Source organism: Sus scrofa, chromosome 2 (genome assembly GCF_054392235.1).
Source record: "Sus scrofa isolate SSC_HxYL_T2T_F1_AM1 chromosome 2, Sscrofa_HxYL_maternal_Yorkshire_Landrace_v2.0, whole genome shotgun sequence".
NCBI classification, from domain to species: Eukaryota; Metazoa; Chordata; class Mammalia; order Artiodactyla; family Suidae; genus Sus; species Sus scrofa.
The window spans coordinates 140195532-140218536 of NC_139384.1; the positions used below are offsets into that span (position 1 = coordinate 140195532).

General features: G+C 42.5%; 1 protein-coding gene and 1 pseudogene across 11 annotated transcripts in view; one reads left to right on the forward strand and one right to left on the reverse strand.

The window, feature by feature from the left end:
* ALDH7A1 (aldehyde dehydrogenase 7 family member A1) overlaps positions 1 to 23005 on the reverse strand; it is a 50072-nt gene that overhangs the window by 6674 nt on the left and 20393 nt on the right. For 7 of the 11 annotated variants that reach the window (XR_014838710.1, XR_014838711.1, XR_014838709.1 and 4 more), the window contains 7 exons: positions 19539 to 19616; positions 16854 to 16951; positions 9898 to 9939; positions 7329 to 7423; positions 5049 to 5133; positions 3840 to 3946; positions 286 to 402 (listed from right to left, as the gene is read on the reverse strand). Coding sequence is in view for 4 of the 11 variants with exons in the window: in XM_085014437.1 (XP_084870563.1) it covers positions 286 to 402; positions 3840 to 3946; positions 5049 to 5133; positions 7329 to 7423; positions 9898 to 9939; positions 16854 to 16951; positions 19539 to 19616 (622 nt within the window). In the remaining 7 variants the exon portion in view is untranslated. Of the gene's footprint in view, positions 1 to 285; positions 403 to 3839; positions 3947 to 5048; positions 5134 to 7328; positions 7791 to 9055; positions 9940 to 16853; positions 16952 to 19538; positions 19617 to 23005 lie in introns of those variants that run through there. The other 4 variants (XR_014838713.1, XR_014838714.1, XR_014838712.1 and 1 more) reach the window with 4 other exon arrangements.
* Positions 14663 to 15115, forward strand: LOC110259133 (small ubiquitin-related modifier 2 pseudogene; annotated as a pseudogene).

The window sequence follows — 23005 nt, forward strand, 5'->3', positions numbered from 1 at the left end:
GGCACTGCCTCAAGCTGCAGTGTAGGTTGCAGATGCGGCTTGGATCACTCGTTGCTGTGGCTGTGGAGTAGGCCCCTGGCAGCTACAGCTCCAACTTGACTCTTAGCCCAAGAACTTGCATATGCCACGGGTACAGCCCTAAAAAGCAAAAAAAAAAAAAAAAAGAAACAAAAAACAAAAACCTCCCTAAAGGTTAATCAATTAAAATTTAATGTGACTTCATTTTCTCTAAGTCGTCTCAATTTTTTCAACACTCAACTAGAGAAAAGAGAGACAAAATCTTACCTTGAATTTAAAGACATAGAGAATTGGGGCAAATGTCTCTGTGTGTACAATGGATGCACTGTGGTCAAGACCTGTTACAATTGTCGGTTCTACATAATTTCCAGGGCGATCCATAACCTGCAGTAGAGAAACGAAATAAATCCAAAGAGAGCATTTTGTTTTCTGGTACTTGGGGGTCAGAGGATACCATTATTTGCCTGTACTTAGGAGAAAAAAAATAAATGCCATTTATAAGTGAATTATTTCTCCAAAGTAAATTCCCATCATGAAAGAAAATTTTCTGTTTCCTACTGGTTCTAACTTGGTCAGAACCAAAAAAAGAGAGAGTTAAGGATAGAGAACTGGACCAGGTATCATGATCAAGTCACACTGAAAAAAACAGTTACAGGTAGATATTTTTGAATTTATATAATCTAAAAAAGCGTTCATCTGGAGCTCCCATTACAGCGCAGCAGTAACGAACCCAACTAGCATCCATGAGGATACAGGTTTGATTCCTGGCCTCACTCAGAGGGTTAAGGATCTGGCGCTGCTGTGAGCTGTGGTCCAGGTTGCAGACATGGCTCAGATCCTGAGTTGCTGTGGCTGTGGTGTAAGCTGGCAACCGCAGCTCCAACTTGACTCCTAGCCTGGGAACTTCCTTATGTCCCAGGTGTGGCCCTCAAAAAAAAAAAAAAAAAGACAAAAATAAATAAATACCCACTATGTTATAAACTGTACTGTATTCTCACTCTCCATTCCCCCAAATTCTTATTTTAAAGTCCTAACGCCTCTAGTGTAACTAAATTTGGAGAAAGGTGGAGTTACCGTCATGGTGCAGTGGAAAGGAATCTGACTAGAACCATGAGGTTTCAGATTTGATCTGTGGCCTTGCTCAGCAGGTTAAGGATCCTACACTGCTATGAGCTGTGGTGTAGGTCGCAGATGCGGCTCAGATCTGGCATTGCTGTGGCTGTGGGTGTAGGCCAGCAGCAACAGCTCGGATTAGACCCCTAGCCTGGGAACCTCCATATACCTTGGGTGCAGCCCTAAAAAGACAAAAGACAAAAAATAATAATAATTGGAGAAAGGACGGTTACTGAGGTCAGGTTAAATGAGGTCATGTGGGTGAGGGCCAGTCAGACAGAACCAACATTCTCCTAAGAGGAGGAAGAAGAGACAGAAAGGACCTCGTCTCTCTACACAGGAAGCAAAGACCACGTGAAGACATGGAGAGAAGGTGGCCAGGCCTGCAAGCCAGGGACAAAGGCCTCCCCAGGAACTAACCCTGCCAGCACCTGGATTTTGGAATCAGCCTCCAGAACTGTATGACAATAAATTTGTTGTTTAAGCCACCTCGTCTGTGATATCTTGTTACGGCGGCCCTAGCGGAGTAACACATATTAATACAGAAATCCAAAGCTCCAAAGGGCGTACTGCAGACAATTTCCTAACTAACCTCCACATAACCACATCACTAGTTGGTTTCTACTTCGCATCTATGAAATATTCTGACACCTGCGGCAAGCTGCTTGGCTAATGATCAGCTCTCCAGTGTGCCTGTTTAATTGTGCTCTCATCCTCTGACCTGTCTGTTTACCAAGAGTCATCTGTATCTACTTCCAACCCTGTGCATGGCAGCTGTTTTTGTTCTTCCAATATCGTATTGCATCATGTAACTTAAGTAAATATTACACAAAGGGGAAAAGTGAATTACTTTTAAAGATTAAATGCCTAAAAAACCACAACGTAAATAAGTAACAAAAAAACACATATATGCATGCACCCCCTCCATCCAATGAGATGCGGGTATGTCAGGGTTAAGAGACTAGGGACAAGGATTCTGCCCTCAGAGAGCTTTGCAAGAGACTCAGATCTCAGTGATTTTTAAACAAAGAGAAAATGACTTGTAGATAATAAACTACAGGTATAGCTTATTCAAGGACAAGGAAAAATTCCTACCAAACATGAAGAAAACACCTCGGATCTATATCTGAAGTCCAATAAATAGAGTGAATGAAATTCACATTTTACAGCAAGACAAGAAAAACATAAACATCAAAAATTTTCTCTGCCATTTGGCCTCCTCTTCCCCTGTACTGTGCATTGTGCATCTGTACTGTGCTTCAATCAAGCCTCCCCCATCGGCAGAAACATCTGCTAAACCATAAAGAGCAAATTCTTCCAGCATCTATAAGACAACGTCTTAAAAGATAACATTCCTTCTTGATCTCGTAAGGGGCCGCAATGACACTTAGACCTACATTTTGTATAGTGTCAGTAGTACGTCATTTCATGTACCGCCTTCAGTCTCAAAAAACTTACATTACTGTGTCTTGACTTCTAATAAGCAGAACAGTTTTTGAAGCTTTCTGAGATGCTATCCCAGGTTATAATCCTCCATTTGGCTCAAATAAAATTTTCCCTTTCTTTCTTAGATCGACTGATTAATGTTTTGTCAATAGTAATATGTGTTAAAAATGGGAGTTCCCGTCGTGGCGCAGTGGTTAACGAATCCGACTAGGAACCATGAGGTTGCGGGTTCGATCCCTGGCCTTGCTCAGTGGGTTAACGATCCGGCGTTGCCGTGAGCTGTGGTGTAGGTTGCAGATGCGGTTCGGATCCCGAGTTGCTGTGGCTCTGGCATAGGCTGGCAGCTGTAGCTCCAGTTAGACCCCTAGCCTGGGAAACTCCATGTGCCATGGGAGCGGCCCAAGAAATGGCAAAAAGACAAAAAAAAAAAAAAAAAAAGTTTGTGTATGTATTTGGGGGGCAGAGGAGGTGGGGGGCAGCTGTAATGTCTTTTTTGACTCCTTGCTTTAAATGACTTTTAAAGTCACTGTTAAATACAGGTTTTTGTTTGGTTTCTTTTTTTTTTTTTTTTTGGCTGCACCCAGGGCACTCGGCAGTTCCAGGGCCGGGGATCAAACCCACACCACAGCAGCAACCTGAGCAACAACAGCGACAACACCAGATCCTAAACTTGCTAGGCCACCAGGAAACTCCTAAATATGGATTTTAAATTGCTCTGAATATAGAGTCTGCTACTATACCATGAAAAGGAGGTTTCTCTGTTCTTCAAATCCCCAGGGACTCAATTTCAAAGGCAACCATGACTCAGTACATATCCTTCAGAAATGTTCCACGCATTTTTACATTGTCATTCTTTTTTCTTTTCTTTTGAGGGACACACTCACAGCATATGGAAGTTCCCAGGCTAGGAGTCAAATCAGCAGAGGCATAGCTGCTGGCCTAACACCATAGCCACAGCAACATGGGATCCGAGCCGCATCTGCAACCTACACCACAGCTCATGGCAATGCGAGATTCCCGGCCTGCTGAGTGAGGCCAGGGATCAAACCTGCATCCTCATGTATACTAGTCAGATTTGTTTCCACTGAGCCACAATGGAAACTCCCTACATTGCCATTCTTTAAAGCATGTACTTCCCCATCACAAAAGGGATGGAAAAAAGAAAACTGGCAGTGGAGGACCCTTTACCAGCTTACCCAGAGCCCTGCTTGTGCAAAAGGGAAAGTAAAAACCTGTCACTGCTGAGGTCCAGTTGTCATTACCTTGCCACCATAGACCACTGTGCCACCTTCCTTCTTTGCTTCCTCCACTGCTCCAAGAAACATGCTCACTGCCTGTTTGGTGTGGAGTGGCCCATAGAGAACATTAGCTGGAGAGAAAAAGGAATACTCTTCATTTCACTCTCAATGGCATCCTTTTATTATTACATCAGCTTTCCCAATGAACAGACCAATCCCTTCATCCACCCTCTCAGTTTAGACCAGGAGTCAGCAACCTTTCTCTGCAAAGAGCTAGAGAGTATTTAAAGCTTTGCATGGCATCTGCGGTCTCTGTCGTGACGACGCTGCTCTGCCAATGCAGTGCAACAGGAGCCACAGAAGACATGCAAAGAAGCAAGTGCGGCTGTGTCCTGGTAAGTTTTCTATACAGAAACCCAGAGGGCCAAACCTAGGGAAAGAGCTGTCAGTTCATGAGAGATATTCCTTATAGGGTGATCCCTCTCTAAGAGTTTTACAGGCTCAGCCTGGCGTATAATTTAGGCGGGAGAGGATGCTGCTGCTGCCTTTTGTCTGGTTGCCAGAAACCAGAGCATTAAAGGTGACCCCGGGACAGAGGAAGAAGAAAGGTTCGGGCAGGCCTCAGTGAGGAGGGGGAATGGGCTGAGCAAAGAGCATTTCTAGCAGGGCAGAGCCTGGAACGCCAGGGCACTGAGAGAAGGTAGAAGCTGGAGCTCTGGGAGCAAGGGGACAAGTGGTGCACAGGGGGTAGAAAGTCCCTGGGGAGGCAGCCAAGGACAGATCACTAAAGACTGTGAGCTTGCACAAAAGGATCTTAAAAGAAATGGAAATTTTAGTCCAACAGCAACGAGTGTTTTGAGCAAGACAGTGAATTATTGAATAGCATTGTTTTGTTACTGTGGCAGGCACAAGTGGAAGCAAGTGTCAGGTAGGTGATTTTTACAGCCTTGCATGAAAGTGAATGGTAGTGGCTTGGACAGAAGCGAAGACGGAAAAGCTCACCAGACTCAGCCCATCTCAACACCATCTCCCAGGCTCAACAATCACCAGCCCACAGCAAGCACTTAGAGTCTCACTTAGGAGCAGACATGTCACCCCAAATGCCCAATAACCTGCTTTGCATTCTCTTGGGCCTCTCAGGAAAGAGGGAAAAAAAGAGAAGTAGAAAATAAGAAACACTTGTACCACCAGCTGTGAAAAAAAGAACATCTTTGAAATCAACCAGATACTCACCATCCCATGGGTTCCCAACACGGATCTGAGCATAGGCCTTTGTAAGTCTATTAACGACTTCATCGTGGATGCTTTCATGTAAAAACTAAATGAAAAAAGGAACATTCCAGGGATTGTACATATAAATATTCTATTAAATCGTACACATAAATAGCACAAATAAATGCACAAAATTGTTAACACTGTATAGTTTTTCTCAGTTGACCGCTGAACAGCATGGGTTTGAACTTCACAGTTCCACCTGTATAAAAATATTTTTTGAGAGAAAACGCTACAGGACGACAGGATTCCCAGTTGGTTTTATCTACGGGGATGGAAGAACCATAGTTATAGAGGGTCAACAATAAATCACAGAGGTCCGTGGTATTGAAATGGATTTTTCTATATACCACTACTGTCGTTACGGAAATCGACTTGGGTTATGACTCATAGTATCTGCCAATATTTAACACTAAAAATAAATCAGGGCTATGTATATTGGCTCCAGGACACAAAGGAAAAATAAAAGTGAACTGAATAAAGAACTGCTTGACTTTTATGTCATTTCATGGTTTACCATGTAGTTAAGATTATAATCTTTTCGAGTACCGCTGCTTCCTTCTTAGCCTTAATGAGATAAATGTTTAAAATGAACAAATTTAAGAAACTGTAAATGCTTTATGACCACCAGAGCTTAGATTTTTCTTTCTTTTTTTTGTGGTAACTGCAACTGAGTAATATAAAAGCAAACAGGTTCAATCTCTGGCCCGGGAACTTCGGCATGCCGAACTAACTAAACACTGAGGAGATCTCACCATGGCACAGTGATTTAAGAATCCAACTGCAGAAGCTTGGGTTGTTGCAGAGGCACAAGTTCAATCCCCAGCCCAATGCAGTGGGTTAAAGGATCCAGATTCAAAGGATCCAGATGCAATGGTTAAAGGGTCAGATTCAATCCCTGGCCTGCAAAGTTCCATATGCCACAAGTATAGCAATAAAAGATAAAAATTTCTGAAAGACTGGTATTCATTCATTATAAAATACAAGAAAAACTGAGTATGAAAAGGTATAGGAAAAGTAAAGATTTTATTTCCCTCTTATTTTAATTAATTTAGTTGATGCCAAAGTTGTAAAGAATTTGTTCATATTCATTGCGGGCAAGAGGAAAAACCCACAGCCAGCTGCCTCCATAATTCAACTATAAATTGTTTCTTTTAATTATATGAGAAAAGCAGAATAATTTTTAAAAAGACAAATGTAGCTAAACTTTATATACAACTGAAACTCATGTGGCAGTTTTTCAGTGGCATGAGTCATAAAAATCCAAGTTTTATCTCATACAAAAACTAAAATCTAGGAGTTCCCATCGTGGCGCAGTGGTTAACGAATCCGACTAGGAACCATGAGGTTGCGGGTTCGGTCCCTGCCCTTGCTCAGTGGGTTAAGGATCCGGCGTTGCCGTGAGGTGTGGTGTAGGTTGCAGACGCGGCTCGGATCCCACGTTGCTGTGGCTCTGGCGTAGGCTGGTGGCTGCAGCTCCGATTCCACCCCTAGCCTGGGAACCTCCATATGCCGCGGGAGTGGCCCAAGAAATAGCAAAAAGACAAAAAATAAAAAGAAAGAAAGAAAGAAAGAAAGAAAGATCTGTCCAAAAAAAAACCTAAAATCTAGCTCAAATCTAAGTGTGGAGATTAAACTTCCCAAGACTTAACACTGAAGTGAAGCCAGTATCATCTTTTATGCACTTAACGTATCCTATTATATGCAAGCAGACTACAGTTACATAGAGAGAACACACACACATTTACTTTGCAAAAAACCATGGCCCCATCAAGTCAAATCCAAGACTATACTTATAGGCCCCCAATTAAAATTGTTAAAATACTTTACCACCTAAAATGTTTTTACCAAAAAGCCAAGACTGTCTATACCTTTTAGCTAATACTTCTGACTTTTTTTCAAGTTTTAAGCTTATTTTAATTCTCTAAGTGAAATGGAACTTTGTCCACATTGTTCCAGGTATAGGACTAAAACCATGTCTTGGCTCTCAAGTCCACTGCCCCCAGTGAGGGCCAGACCACTTTATTTACGGCAGAGGTAAGGCAGAGTCCCTGGCTGGACAGAACATCTGCTGTGAGCACACAATAGAGCCATAGGGCCAGAACGGCCAACCAGGCCCAGGGACACAGGTTTCCAGCCGTGCTTCCACCGCACCTCCTTACTGGTATAATAGGTTTAAAAAAAAAAAAATCAGTGTTGGAAGAGCGGGATACTCTCACGTGCCCACAAAGACACACTCACCAGGCGCCTCGCGGTGGTACACCTCTGGCCGGCTGTCCCCACGGCCGCAAAGAGAGCTGAGGGAACGACTAAGCTGAGGTCCGCATCCTCGAAAGCTTAGGGAACAGAAACACACCCATCAGTGTAAGGAAGTGGGCAGACGAGGGACTCTATTCCCTGGTCTAAGATGATGCCTTTAGAAAGCGCACTAAGAGAACATTAGAACTACCTGTACAATAAGCAGGTGCCGGGGAATTCCCGTCGTGGCTCAGCAGAAATCAATCTAAGAAGCCTGAGGACGCAGGTTTGATCCAATGAACAGGGAGTTCCCCTTGCGGCTCAGTGGGTTACAAACTCAACTAGTACCCACGAGGATGCGGGTTAGATCCCTGGCCTTGGTCAATGGGTTAACGATCCGGCATTGTCGTGAGCTGTGGTGCAGGCTGGTGGCTATAGCTCTAATTCCACCCCTGGCCTGGGAACCTCCATATGCTGTGGGTGCAGCCCTAAGAAGACAAAAATAAAAATAAAAAATTAAAGTAAGCAGGTTCACACTGCAGAGGCAACTCTTCTCCCAGGGAACATGCTATGAGAAGAGAGCAAGGAGCTCTCTCCCTGCTGTGACCTCTTCATCTCTCCAAGCTTCTGATACTGACGAAGCCTCCTCTGCACCCTCCCGTGGTCTCTCTTCAAAGACCACCATCATCTTTGTCAGTTTTACCTGCCTCCAGACTTACCTCACAGCCCACTTAGATGGCAGCTTCCCTGGGTCCACAGGGAGCAACGGGGCCCTTCCGACGTATTATCACCGTCAAACCAAGCTCTCCAACATCTACGCCCTCACCTGCCCTCAGTCTGTTCCGTTAAATGCCTCTCACTGTCCCCTCTAGAGGAGCTTTTCCAAGCCCCTCAAGCTCTTTACTCCTGCACCAGATGACCTCACCCTCTACTTGGTGGAAAAACCTCAAAAGGGATCAAAGACAAGGTTCTTTCCTGCTTCCTCTGCAGCTCTGAAGAGATCAATGCAAAATCACTTTCAGATTCCTCTGTACTTTTGTCTATTCCTTCCTCCTTCTCTTCCGTCTCCTGAAGAAATAACTAACATAGTCTTTACAAGGTTAACCCTTCCACGGATCCATGGTATCATTTATAATTCCCTCCTTCTTTTATCCCGTCCAGAAACTCACAGCCCCGATTCCCTCTTACATATTCAATTTTCCCCCATCCAATCTAATATCATTCTCAGATTATTATGACGGTTACAAAGGCGGTTTATAGAACTGAACCCATGATAAGGCCAGGGTTTTTATCCATCTCCACCACTTTTTAGATACGTGATGCGACCTTTCTAATAAAGCATCAGTTTTCTCATCCATAAAATGGGATAATAATATCTGGGGCACTAAGGGATAACAGTAAGGAGTTAGGCAAAGAGCTGTGTGCGGGGTCTGATTGCCGAGATATAAATGCTGGCTCTGTCACTTGCTAGCCTGTCACTTTCAGGGACATAACCATTTTAAGTCTCAGAGGATAACCTTCAAATGAGATTAATAAAGGTATCTGCCACATGGGATTATTGTGGGGATTAAATGACATACTGCATATGAAACAGCAGAACACAGCTGGCAAATATCCAATGATAAATTAATGCTAAGGTGTGTGTGTGTGTGTTTGCCTTTTCTAGGGCCGCTCCCACAGCATATGGAGGTTCCCAGGCTAGGAGTCTAATGGAAGCTGTAGCCACCAACCTACACCAGAGCCACAGCAATGTGGGATCTGAGCCGCAACTGCGACCTACACCACAGCTCACAGCAACGCCTGATCCTTAACCCACTGAGCAAGGCCAGGGATCGAACCCACAACCTCACGGTTCCTAGTTGGATTCGTTAACCACTGAGTCACGACAGGAACTTCTAATTTCTAATGTTTATTTTTTGATCAACTATTTTTATAAGATTAGAAATTTATTCAGAACCTTTCACCATAAACTTTGTATGTTTCTGGTGTACACCACAAAAACATAAACATTTAAACATGATGATAATGATGACAATATACCATTAGCAAGATCTCCTTTTTTTTAATCACAACATCCATGATTCCATGACGTCTCAACCCAGTGGTGTTCATTGCATTATCCAAAAGTTATGCTGTAGACTATTTCCTTTTGTGACAAATAATGGAAAAAGACAACCTCCAAAGCTATAGGGAAATGATAAATTACCTTCCCAGTACAGAAGTACTTAATTTTCCACTAAAGACAAACGAATATTGGAAACAGCAGGTCACATAGGAATTACTTATTCTAGAGAAACTTGGCAAGTTTTCAAAAATAGCAGCAAAAACACGAAACAATGCCATACTTGCAAGTCTCACACACAAGTTCTAAGCCTGAGGTAACATTTTCCAAACATGAACACCTTGTCCTCCTAGTTCCTCTGCCTTCAAACCATCGTGTCCTATTTCACAAGGAAAATTCCTCAACATGGGAATTAGACAAACATAACGCAGAAAGAAGGAGGGTCTTACACAAGTTCTGTGTATTCAGAATGATTTTAAACAGAAAACAAAAAAGAAAGGGCAGCCTTACCTATAATGGCATTGTTTCCTCCAAGTTCTAATAAACTTCTCCCTTTAAAGATACAGAAACACCAATGAGTGCCTATTTCAGTGGTTAATGAGCACAACTAGATGGCCTCAAACCATAACCTATCCCAATTGTTTTATTTCTTGATTTAAAACACAGCATGAGAATAAATCAACTGTACCTCAGTAAAAAAAAAAAAACAAAAAAAAAACACTTCTCCGAGTTCTCTTGTGGTGGAGGGTTAAGGATCCTACATTGTCACTGCAGCAGCTCGGGTTGCTGCTGTGGTGTGGGTTCAGTCCCTGAGCCAGGAACTTCCAGATGCTGCAGGGTGGCCAAAATGATGAAAGAAAGCTTCTCAAGGAAAAATATTTAGCATGAACACTGCATCAAGTTTCCTGATTTTAATAACTCTATCATGGTTATACGACTGTCCTTGTTCTTGGGAAATATACCAAAATACTTAGTGGTAAAGGAATACCATGTCTTCAATTTTCTCAAAAGGTTCAAAAATAATATGCCCTCACAGCATATATGTATACATTTATGTATTTATGTTTATGTTGCTAGAGAGAAAATTATTATTTTTTTAAGGGCCGCACCCACGGCACATGGAGGTTCCCAGGCTAGGGGTCCAATCAGAGCTCCAGCCGCTGGCCTACACCACAGCCACAGCAACACCAGATCCTTAACCCACTGAGCAAGGCCAGGTATCAAACCTGCATCCTCATGGATCCTAGTCAGATTCGTTTGGGCTGCGCCACAACAGGAACTCCAGAAAATGATTTTTAAAATGGGGCAAAATGTAAGCAATTGGTAAATCTCTTTGAAGGATACACAAGAAGTCCTTGCGTTAGCCTTGGAATTTCTCTAAGTTCGAAATTACATCCCCCCAAACTCAAGTTAGTATGAAACGGTGCAGTTACAGTGCAAAATTGTATGAAAATTTCCTAAGAAATTAAACACCACCACATGATCTAACAATTCTATCTGTGGGTACTTAACCCAAAGAAGTCAAAGGGGGACTGCACAGTACTTGTGGCAGCATTATTCACAGTAGCTAAAAGGCAGAAGAAACCAAAGTGTATATTGAGAAACGCACGGCTAACAAATAGTAGAACTGCCATGCACTGGAGTATTATTCAGTCTTAAAAAGGAAGTTGTGACACATGCTATAACAAAAGTGAAATAACCTAGTCACAAAAAATAACTACTATATGATTCTACTTCTAAGTGGTTCTTAGAATAGCCAAATCCGTAAGACGCAGAAAGCAGAATGCTGGCTGCCAAGAGCTAAGAGAAGGAAGAAAGGGGGTCTTAATGAGTAGAGCTGGGAAGACAATGAAGTTCTGGAAATGGATGGTGGTGATGGTTTCACAACAATGCGAATGCAAATAGAACTGTACCTAATGCCACTTCTTATAAAACGAGAAGTTTATGATAGATATTTCAAAACAAATGCTATGTTTTATGTTATATATTTCTCTCATCACAATAAAAAAAAAAAAAAGGACGTTCTTTGTGGCACAGGAGGTTAAGGATCCAGTGTTGTCCCTGCGGTGGCTTACGTCAATGTTGTGGCACAGGTTTGATCCCTAATTCCAGCCCGGGAACTCCTAGATGGTATTGGTGCAGCCAAAACAACCAAAGTTTAAAAATTATGTGTTCATTGTAGAAAATTATTTAAAAAAAAAAAAAAAAAAAAGACATAAAGGAGAGTTCCTATGGCTCAGCATAAACGAATCTGACATCCTTGAGGACACAGGTTCGATCCCAAGCCTCACTCAGTGGGTTAAGAATCAGATGTTAACGTGAGCTATGGTGTAGGTGGCAGACACAGCCCAGATCCCACATTCCTGTGGCTGTGGTGTAGGCCGGCGGCTGTAGCTCAGGCCGGCGGCTATAGCTCTGATTCGACCCCTAGCCTGGGAACCTTCATATGCTGCGGGTGTGGCACTAAAAACAGAAAAACAAAAAACAGCATAAAGAATCAAGCAGGAGAGTTCCCATAGTGGCGCAGTGGAAAAGAATCCAACTAGGAACCATGAGGTTGCAGGTTCGATCCCCAGCCTCGATCAATGGGTTAAGGATGCGGTGTTGCCATGAGCTATGGTGTAGGTCATAGCTCGGACCCCACGATGCTGTGGCTGATGTGTAGGCCAGCGGCTACAGCTCTGATTGGACCCCTAGCCTGGGAACCTCCATATGTTGTGGGTGCGGCCCTAGAAAAAGGCTAAAAAAAACAATCAGGAGTTCCCGTCATAGCTCAGTGGTTACCGAATCTGACCTGAGGTTGCAGGTTCGATCCCTGGCCTTGCTCAGTGGGTTAAGGATCGGGCATTGCTGTGAGTTGTGGTGTAGGTCGCAGAAGGGGCTCGGATCCCGAGGTGCTGTGGCTCTGGTGTAGGCCGGCAGCTACAGCTCCAATTAGACCCCCTAGCTTGGGAACCCCATATGCTGCAGGTGTGGTCCCAGAAAAGACAAAAAAAAAAAAAAAAAAAAAGACTCCATCAGGCAAAAGCTATGGTCCATAGGGCACCATGAAATCACTCCCAATATGGTACAGTGCTTTCTAATCTCCTTCCTATAAATTTTTATTTAGTTGAGATCATACTAATTAATTTTGCTTTATTTTCTGATTAATAATTTTCGCCTTTTCCCAAAGTTATTTAGAGCTATTTTTATTTATTTTTGTAAATGATTTTTATTTTTTCCATCATAGCTGGTTTAGTGTTCTGTGAGTTTTCTATTGTACAGCAAGGTGACCCAGTCACACATACATACATACATTCTTTTTCTCATATTATCATGCTCCATCTTAAGTGACTAGATATAGTTCCCAGTGCTCTACAGGAGGATCTCTGCTTATCTGTTCCAAAGGCAATAGTTTGCAAAAGCTTTTTTTTTAAATCACTGCATAGCATTTCATCACAATGATGTGCCAATTTTTATTTAGCCACTGCCCTCGTATTGGATATATTGGTTATTGATTACCTACCTCTTGATTACCTACATAAGTCAGGGCCAAAAGGTATGGATATATCAGATCTGCTGATACAAAGTACCAACATACTTTCTAGGAAAGGTACACAGGAGCCTATGAATGCCATTCTCATCTTACACTCTTGAGCATAAAGACTGGCGATGTGAGGAGTTCCCACCGTGGCGCAGTGGTTAAAGAATCCGACTAGGAACCATGGCGTTGCAGGTTTGATCCCTGGCCTTGCTCAGTGGGTTAAGGATCCGGTGTTGCTGTGAGCTGTGGTGTAGGTCGCAGACTCAGCTCGGATCCCAAGTTGTTGTGGCTCTGGTATAGGCGGGTGGCTACAGCTCCGATTGGACCCCTAGCCTGGGAACCTACATATGCCCAAGAAATGGCAAAAAGACAAAAAAAAAAAAAAAAAAAAAATTGGTGATTTGTTTGCCTGAATTTAGAGCTATATTTACTACTGACCTCTTAAATATAAACTTATTTTCCCTTAACTGCACTTTAAATTCAACTTCTACCTAAGTAACTTTTTAAAAAATTTTATTGGAGTATAGTTGACTTACAATGTTGTGTTAGTTTCGGGTTAAGAGCAAAGTGAATCAGTTATATATCAATATATATCTCAGTTATATATCATATCTTCAAAAAAATTAAAGCAGTTGAAAAGTAAGTAAATACAACTTTCCAAGAGAATGGGAGGTTGGGGAAGGCAACCTTCGTGATTTTTAATACATGCTAACAGACTGCCAAAATTAAGTTAAGCACCACGTGAATATTCACCAAGTGAATATTAAAGAGGAGCAAGTCACTGAAGGCTACATAACCCGTGTAGTCTCTGCTCCCACAGTTGATTTAATGGCCGCTTGTTGGGCACAGCAGAGCACTGTGCCAAGGGCTAAGAAAAACGAGGAAACACATGCTACTCGTAACATCAGCTCCTCCTGCCTGGCTTCAAGCAATAAGTAGCGGAAGAGACGGAACCATAACCTCCACATCCTTTCAGTTCTCTAGATGCTCCCTAACCATGTTCAGAACCACCAATCCCCTCCAGGAAAAGCATCGACAACTTAAGACAGATGAATTACTTAACAACTGTAATCCGCCTAATGGTTCTACTTACTGGAGAACAACCAACTACTGCTTTGAGTAAGAAGGGGAAGGGAGGAGGACAGTACCTGCTAGGGAGCGAGGCAGGATTAACCATCCTGAGCACCACTGCACACACTACTGGCCATCTGTTTATGTCTGAAGAAAGACCTATTTAAACACTTGCCCATTTTTTAATTGGGTTATCTTTATAGCACTGAATTCTGAGAATCCTCTATACATTCTAGGCTTAAATCCCTTATCGAAAAAAGGACTTGCCAATATTTGCTCCCATTCGGTAGGTTGTTCTTTTCACTTTTTTGATGGCACGCCCTTTGAAATAGCTAAGTTTTTTAGTTTTGATGAAGTCTAATTTATCTATTCTTTCTTCTGCTGCTTCTGCCTTAAGTGTCATATATAAGACACCAAGGACTAATCCAAGGTTACAAAAGCATTTACTTCTACTGGTTTTGTAGTTCTAGTTCTCACATTTAGGCCTTTGATATATTTTAAGTTAATATTTAAGTACAGAGGTAGGTAGGGGTCTGACTTCATACCTAAGTATCTGGGTATCTAACCGTCCCAGCACTATTGGGTCAAGACCATTTTTCCCCACTGAAATGTCTTGGGGCTCGTTCTGTGCAGACCTGGCACCTCTTCTGTGAAGTGGCAGCTGAGACTCTGGCACTCACCATGGTCAAAGGAGAGCCCAAGGAAGCGTCAACTGAGAACAGCGACCATATTAATTGGAAAGTGGTGGGGCAGGATGGTTCTGTCATGCAGTTTGAGATTAAGAGGCATCCACCACTTAGTAAACCAATGAAAGAAAGCCTTTGTAAACAACAGGGTTTGGCAATGAGGCAGATCAGACTCCAATGAGATGGCAGCCAATCAGTGAAACCCACTCCTGCACAGGTGGAAATGGAGGATGAAGAGACAATTGATGTGTTCAAGAAGCAGACAGGAAGTGTCTACGAAAAAGGGTTCCTCCAGGCCAAGAGACAGTCTCAATCAGAAAACTGCAATTTGGTTCCACCACATCCTAACAACTACTGCATAGCTTTCTCTGTTCTTTCATATTGCATTTTTAAAAAAACTAAACGGCCAATGCTATGGTTTGTTCAACATCAAATGGAGATGAGATAGGGAAAAATATTGGTTCAGTGAAAATACCCCCTTATCTCTAGGAGTGGCATGCTCATTCCGTTCTTTATATTCCAGTGGGTTATTTTGCTCTATTTAACGACAACAGCAATAAAACCCATAAAGATCCTTGCATCCATTATTCTACTGGAGAATCTTAATGTTTTGCATTCATCATTGTAAAACCAAAGATAATTTTATAACTTTTTTGCACATAGCTATTACCTGTAGGTCAATTTGTCTTTAAGCAAGGATATATTACTCTAAAAGAAATGAATCCTAAATAGTTTTCCCTTTAAGTCAAGTGTCTTGTTGTTTAAATAAACTTCTTGTTTAAAAGAAAGAAAGAAAGAAATGCCTTGGCATCCTGGACCCTAAATTTAAGAGTGAAATTCTGGATTCTCAAGTCTATTCCATTGATTTTCCTATCTTTATGCCAATATACACAGTCTAGATTACTTTATTTTTGTTAATAAACTCTGAAATAAGGACATGTTCAGTCCTCTGACTCTTCCCTGCCCCCCCAACCCCCGGCCCGACTGTTTTGGCTATTTGGGGTCCTACACATATCATATGAATTTTTGGATCCAGTTGTCATCTCTACCAAGAAACTAAATGACACTCTGAAAGGGACTGCATTCAATCTGCAGATCACTTGGGCAGTAATAATATTGTTTCAATAAGTGATAATGGGAGGTCTTACATTTATTTAGGTCTTTCAAAATTTCTTTCTATGATGCTTTGTGGTACTATGTGTGGCAGACTTACACTTCTTTTGTTGAATTTATTATTAAGAATTTTATTATTTTTGATGCTATTGTAAACGAAACGGTTTTATGAATTTCATCTTCGGACTGCTCACTGTTAATATATAGAAATAACAATTGATTTCCGTACATTAATTTTTGTATCCTGTAACCTTGCTGACCTTGTTTATTAGCTCTAACACTACGTAAACTTTCTTTTAAAAGCAATGCCCATGTAGAAAAATAGCTAACAGTAACTATTCAAGTCCCACTAGGGTTAGAGTCTAAATTCAGCAAAATTGCCAAAAACTGACCATCACTATTATCCAAAAAATACCTCTTTTTTTAAAAAAAATTGGAAAACCTCTTAATGAGCCATACAGTGGGAAATACAAAGCTTACAACCCTCTTCACTCTTACATGCATGAAATATAAATGAGAGAACAGACCTGAGTGTTTTTTGACACATTCACGCTGGGCCCTGTACTCACTGATTCTGTTTTAAATCATGGGGGTTTTTGTGTTTTGTTTTGTTTTTTGGCCCCCACCATGGCATACGGAGTTCTTGGGCCAGGGAGCAGATCCAAGTTGCAGTTTCGACCTCCGCTGCAGCTACAGCAAAGCTGGAGGTCAGGTTAGGGATCAAACCTGCATCGTGGCACTGCAGAGGCGCCGCCAATCCTGTTGTGCCACAGCAGGAACTCTTGAATTGCGAGTTTTCTTTTTCTCTATTTGCCAAACAAGTCTGAGAGAAACTGCTAAATATATTTGATGTGATTCTACTATGGTCATTTGGGGGGAAATGACATCCTCTTCCAAATTACACTATTAAATGTCCTATCTCTCAACTATTAACCCACTATTAATTGAACCCTTCCTTTTACTTGGACATTCGAATAAACATGGCTAACGTCTCCAAGGAAAAAAACGAAAGCTTTAGATTTCACATCCATACCTGAGGCAATTAAAACGATCATTTTAAAGCCAACACTTACCAAACCTCTCCTGTACCATAAGGGCCACTTGTTTTCCCACCTGAGTGCTTCCGGTGAAGGACAGCAGGTTCACCTGCTCATCTTTGGCCATTGCTGTGCTGCAGGGGAAGAGGCATCGTCACCCAAGCAGAGAAACCCAGCAATGAGGAAACTCGATGGTACCAAGCAGAAAACCCCATGGAAAGACCGTCAGTCAAGACACAAGCCCTTGTCATGGAAAGACCGTCAGTCAAGACACAAGCCCTTGTCATGGAAAGACAAAGCCCTTGCCCTGGAAAGGCAGTCAAAAGACACAAGGATCCATCCCAAGGAAGCAAGGCAAACTCTTCAGGAAAACAAACTCGATTTTCACACAGAGAACCATGCAGTAGGACATGGTAACCCGTTCTGGGAGCTCTCTGGAAACAGCATCACCTCGAGGTGATGCTGTCAAGGAAGATGATCCTCCTTGTACTACTGATCGATGACCAGAAAATACGAACTTAGCAATTCCTCCATCAGCATGCCAGTTATTCTGCAGGCTCTTAAAACTGATTCCTTGAGAATTAAAAGGTTAAAGACTGTAGGGAAATACCCTGAATTTCCTTCCTGGAAGCTGACTTACAAATGCTGTGCTAGGCTTTCCAGTTTCTAAGGCATATAGACCAGACACTACTGATCTGAACCTCCTGGTTCACAGTTCAGTGCTTCAAAGGGCTTGATGTGGCCAAGCAAGGCAGGCACAGTGCCAGACCAAGCTACGGCTGGATCTGCTTGATGAGCTATGCACAAAGGCTTCCCGAGACCAGCCTGGCACACGAGCACTGACGGGTAAGGTGGCTGCTGCCGAAAGCCTTTCTTTACACACTGCTGTTATTATCTGAGCTGTTTCAAGGCCAATAAAAAGGACTGGATGCCCAAGTACAAGGACAGAGTGGGTCAAAGGCCAGAAGACCCTGTCTTAAATGACATTTAGAAAATACTTCAGGAGTTCCCGTCGTGGCGCAGTGGTTAATGAATCCGACTAGGAACCATGAGGTTGCGGGTTCGGTCCCTGCCCTTGCTCAGTGGGTTAACGATCTGGTGTTGCCGTGAGCTGTGGTATAGGTTGCAGACTCGGCTCAGATCCTGCGTTGCTGTGGCTCTGGCCTAGGCCGGCAGCTGCAGCTCCAATTTGACCCCTAGCCTGGGAACCTCCATATGCTGTGGGAGCGGCCCAAGAAATAGCAAAAAGACAAAAAAAAAAGAAAAAAGAAAAAAGAAAATACTTCTTATGCACTCTTTATGTGGAAGTTGTATTTTCTAATATTTTCTCATTTATCTGAAAAAAGGAGTAACTTATTACTCCTTTTCGACACTGTTAAGTGTTAACAGTGTGGTCCAAGTGCTGAAAGACTAACACTCTGACCACTTAGATCCAGTAAGGGTTCTCAGACCTGACTCCTGTGAAACATCACCTAAACAAAGTCAAGGCTGGAAGAACCAGTTTTCACCATGGTTCACAGAAATTATAGTCCGTTCCAGATTAAAAAGAGGTTGTGACATTCTGCCAAGTGGAAGAAGCCAAACATGGAGTTCCCTTCGTGGCTCAGCAATTAACAAACCTGACTAGGATTCATGAGAATGTGGGTTTGATCCCTGGCCTCACTCAGGGGGTTGATGATCTGGTGTGGCCATGTGCGATGGTGTAGGTCACAGACTTGGCTCGGATCCCACGTTGCTGTGGCTGTGGTGTAGACCGGCAGCTATAGCTCCAATTCAACCCCGGCCTGGGAACCTCCATATGCCACAGGGGCAGCACTAAAAAGCAAAGAAGCAAAAAAAAAAAACTACCTGTGAAGCCAGCTTGGATCCTGCATTTATGTGACTGTGGCCTAGACCAGCAACTGTAGCTCTAATTAGACATCTAGCCTGGGTACTTCCCTATGCCATGGGTGTGGAAAGAAGGAAGGAAGGAAAGAAAGAAGGAAAGAAGGAAAAGAAAGAAAGAAGCCAAACATAAAGGCCAAATGTTGTATGATTTCATTTACATGAAATATCCCCAATAGGCAAATCCAGAGACAGAAGGTAGATGAGCAGTTGCCAGGGAAAGAGGGGGAGGAGTTAGTGCCTACTAACAGGTGCAAGGCTCCTTTTGGGGGGGAACAAAAAACGTTCTGGAGTAAGGTAATGGGGATGGTGGCACAACACTGTGACTATACTAAGAACCACTCAATTGTACATTTTCAAGACAGAACCTTATGGTATGTGATCTACATGGCCATTTTTAAAGAACAATAAATTAGAAGCTTTGTTTCAGGGGTTCCCTCTTTTGGTCAGCTGGCGAACCCAGAGAACAGGGTCAGTTCTTAGTGGGGAGTAAGGCACCGCAGCACAATTCCACAGTCTTGCTTTGTAAGCGAGCTCATTTATAAATCTGGCCTCAGGAAGCCATGGACTGCACGTCAGCAGAACAATTTGCTATTTTAGGATATTAACAGCTTATAATGCTAGGTCTGGGCAATGACCAAGACAATTCTCACTCATCCTCCAGCACAGGCTACTCATTCATAAGGTAAAGCCCAATGAGATCCCTAATAATAATGACTCCAAAAACCCATTCTCATCTCCCTAGCTATACTGGGTTTTGAAATTCTAATAAAAGATGATTCTAGTTGACCAACCAGGGTCCTTCAACAGAAAGATACCCTTGGCCAGGTGACATACCCAATATCCGCTCCACCGCAAGTCAAGGAACAAATAGCACCAGGCAGCTTGTTGTCTTCCAGAACCTTGGCTATTATCCTAGAAAAGAAAAAGCAATCACTAAGGAAAAGAATGATTTGATTTCTTACCATTTTTTGAAAAAGAGCAGTAATTCCAACCATGTGACTTTGCAACTTTCCAATCCCTTAAACATCCAGGCCTGGATTTCTCTTCACATACTAACACCTAAAAGCAGATTTTTTTCCCCCCTAAAAGAAACTTAAGAAGAAGAAGACATGCAAAATTAATAAAAGACTCTAAAGCATTGGTTAGAGAAGTGATTATTGTATTCTCAAGTATTTTCTGCCCAATTGTGAAGACATATCTGGTTCAAGATGGTCAATTGATCACAGAGCATTTGTTTTGGCCTCTTGCCACCAAATCCATTGAAATGATGGTAGAGAAATAAAAAGGGAAATATGGAAGAAAGCTCAGAAAGATGAAGAAAATGCAAAGTAGTTACCACTAGCAAATGAGATGTTTTAACCATCTCTGCAAAGCAGAGCCAGCCAGGGAAGTGGTCAAGGATAAAAAAGGGAAAAGACCGTCCAAACCTAGAGAGGATGCTGAGGAGACAGAGCAGAGGGTGCTGGGCTTGCCTGCACCACCCCAAAGACGGTCAGGACTGGTGTCCACCCGCTTCACACCAACCTCCTAGGCAGGCAACACCAGCACCCTCCAAGCTAAAGCTGAAGGACAAGCACAACTTTCTCCTAGTCTCCTTACAACTCAGCCTGTCAAAATGAGAAATAAAGTTCAATGCTACTTAAATCTGATTTTGAACTGTAAAAACTGGCTCCAGTAATTCTGACATCTCTGGAAACATGGTTCTTCCATTCATTTTGAGCTTCCTAAGGAGCACAGGCCTCAGGAGAGCAGTTTCTTTTCATCAATAATTCCAACCGGCTGGCTACTTTCTAATGTGTTTAAATTTCAAAAAGATCGGAGTTCCTGTCATGACTCAGTGGTTAGCGGGTCCGACTAGGAACTATGAGGTTGCGTGTTCGATCCCTGGCCTTGCTCAGTTGGTTAAGGATCTGGCGTTGCTGGGGGCTGTGGTGTGGGATGCGGATGCAGCTTGGATCCCGCATTGCTGTGGCCCTGGCATAGGCCAGAAGCTACAGCTCTGACTGGACCCCCAGCCTGGGAATCTCCAGAGCCGCAGGTGCGGCCCTAGAAAAAGACCAAAAAAAAGAAAAAAAGGTCCAGGAGTTCCTGCTGTGGGCACAATGGGATCGGCCACACCTAGGGAACACTGGGGACTGGGGTTGTCACTGCTGAGGCTGGGGTTCAAACCCTGGCCCAGAAACTTCTGCATGTTGTAGCCAAAAAAAATTTAAAACAACATTGAATGAAGAGAATACCTGATGCTATCCTGCTGACAAGCTATGTTCCTGACCTATATCATTCTTAATAGACAGAGGTAAGACAAGTGGTCATTTTATGAGTCTAAATGTTAGATGAATCTAAGAACTCCCAGAGAGGATGTTACAACACCCTGGGTTATTTCAGGCACAATTTAGCATCGTTTTACTTATTGTCTTCTATAAAAAATCAGGTATTATTCTCAATTATCTTAAAAAAAAAAAAAAAAAAAAGAGTCAGGTTCCTACATAAACACCTCAAACCCTTTAACGGTTTAAAGCAAATACATGAATAAAATATTTAAAACTACAAAGCTACAGTAACCTAGAACATATGAAACCAATATCAAAATTAATAATAATTTAATCAGCTGCAACAACTGGCAAGTCATCAGTTACATCCACATTAACTGGTTTTAAGGTTTGGGTTTTTTGTTTGTTGTTGTGGCCACAGCATGCAATGGCTTGATGTGGGCTCTCAGTTTCCAGACCAGAGATTGAACTCAGGCCACAGCAGTGAAAGCATCAAGTCTTAAGCACCAGACCAAGGAACGCCCTAAGGTTTATTTTTTAAAATTGCTTAGGGGGAGTTCCCATTGTGGCTCAGTAGAAACGAATCCAAATAGTAACCATGAGGTCGTGGGTTCAATCCCCAGCCTCGCTCAGTGGATTAAGGATCTGGCATTGCTGTGGGCTGTGGTATAGGTTGCAGATGCTCCTCAGATCCTGAGTGGCTGTGGCATGTAGTCTGGCAGCTGTAGCTCCCGTTTGACACCTAGCCTGGGAACCTCCATATGCCTCGAGTGCAGCCGTATAAACCAAAAGAAAGAAATAAATAAAATTGCTTGGGGAATCTCACAATTTTTACGTGTTTTGTATATTAGAATTCTCTGTAGTATTTAATCTGAACACCCTTGCCTCAAAGGATATTGTTTCCTGAATATCACATATGACTTTCAAGTAAATAACTAACACACACTAACGCTCTTCTAGCCAACTTTTCATTTCCTAAGCCGGTGTTCCTAAATGATCTTCCAACATCAAAGGCCCTCTTACGTACAGACTCCATCACAAGCTCTCCACCCACAATCCTAAAATCAGAGAACACAGACCATGCAAACAATGGAACACCAAGGGCGCGTTACCACCCTACCTGAGAAGACACTGTCTTTTATACATTGTCTATATTCTAGAATGATAAATGAGTAACACTCATGTTAGGACCTAATCAGTTGTCAAGTTCCCAAATAGGAATAAACAAAATAGTAATATTTTAACCAAAAGGTAAAATATATTTTGGATAGTGTTAGAAGAATCACTGGAATCGTTTATTTATTTATTTATTTATTTGTCTTTTTAGGGCCGCATCTGTGGCATATGGAGGTTCCCAGGCCAGGGGTCTCATTGGAGCTACAGCTGTCGGCCTACGCCAAAGCCACAGCCACTCGGGATCTGAGCCATGTCTGCCACCCACATCACAGCTCACGGCAACGCCGGATCCTTAACCCACTGAGCAAGGCCAGGGATAGAACCTGCAACCTCATGGTTCCTAGATGGATTCATTAACCACTGAGCCAGAACGGGTACTCCCACTGGAATGGTTTAATAACTATTTCTTCCTGCTTTGCTAACAGTTTATTAAACAAAAGCAGTAAAAGTATCAGGTGAATAAAAATCCGAACCATTACCATACTGAATAGTTATAGCACAGAGCCCCTAAATCCAAGACTGTCTCCTCTTCACTGGATTTGTTTTTATTTTGCAAATGACAAAAAATGTTTTACAAGTTCAAGCTCAACATTTCTATCTGTATCTGGCATAAATGACTTAACTGAATGATGTGCCCCTCAAAAAGCTCTGTGAACTGCCTAATGATTAAAAAAAATAATAATTATATATATATATAAAATAGGAGTTTCTGTCATGGCCCAGTGGTTAACGAATCCGACTAGGAACCATGGGGTTTCAGGTTTGATCCCTGGCCTTGCTCAGTGGGTTAAAGATTTGGTGTTGCCATGAGCTGTGGTGTAGGTTGCAGACGAGACTCGGATCCCGCGTTGCTGT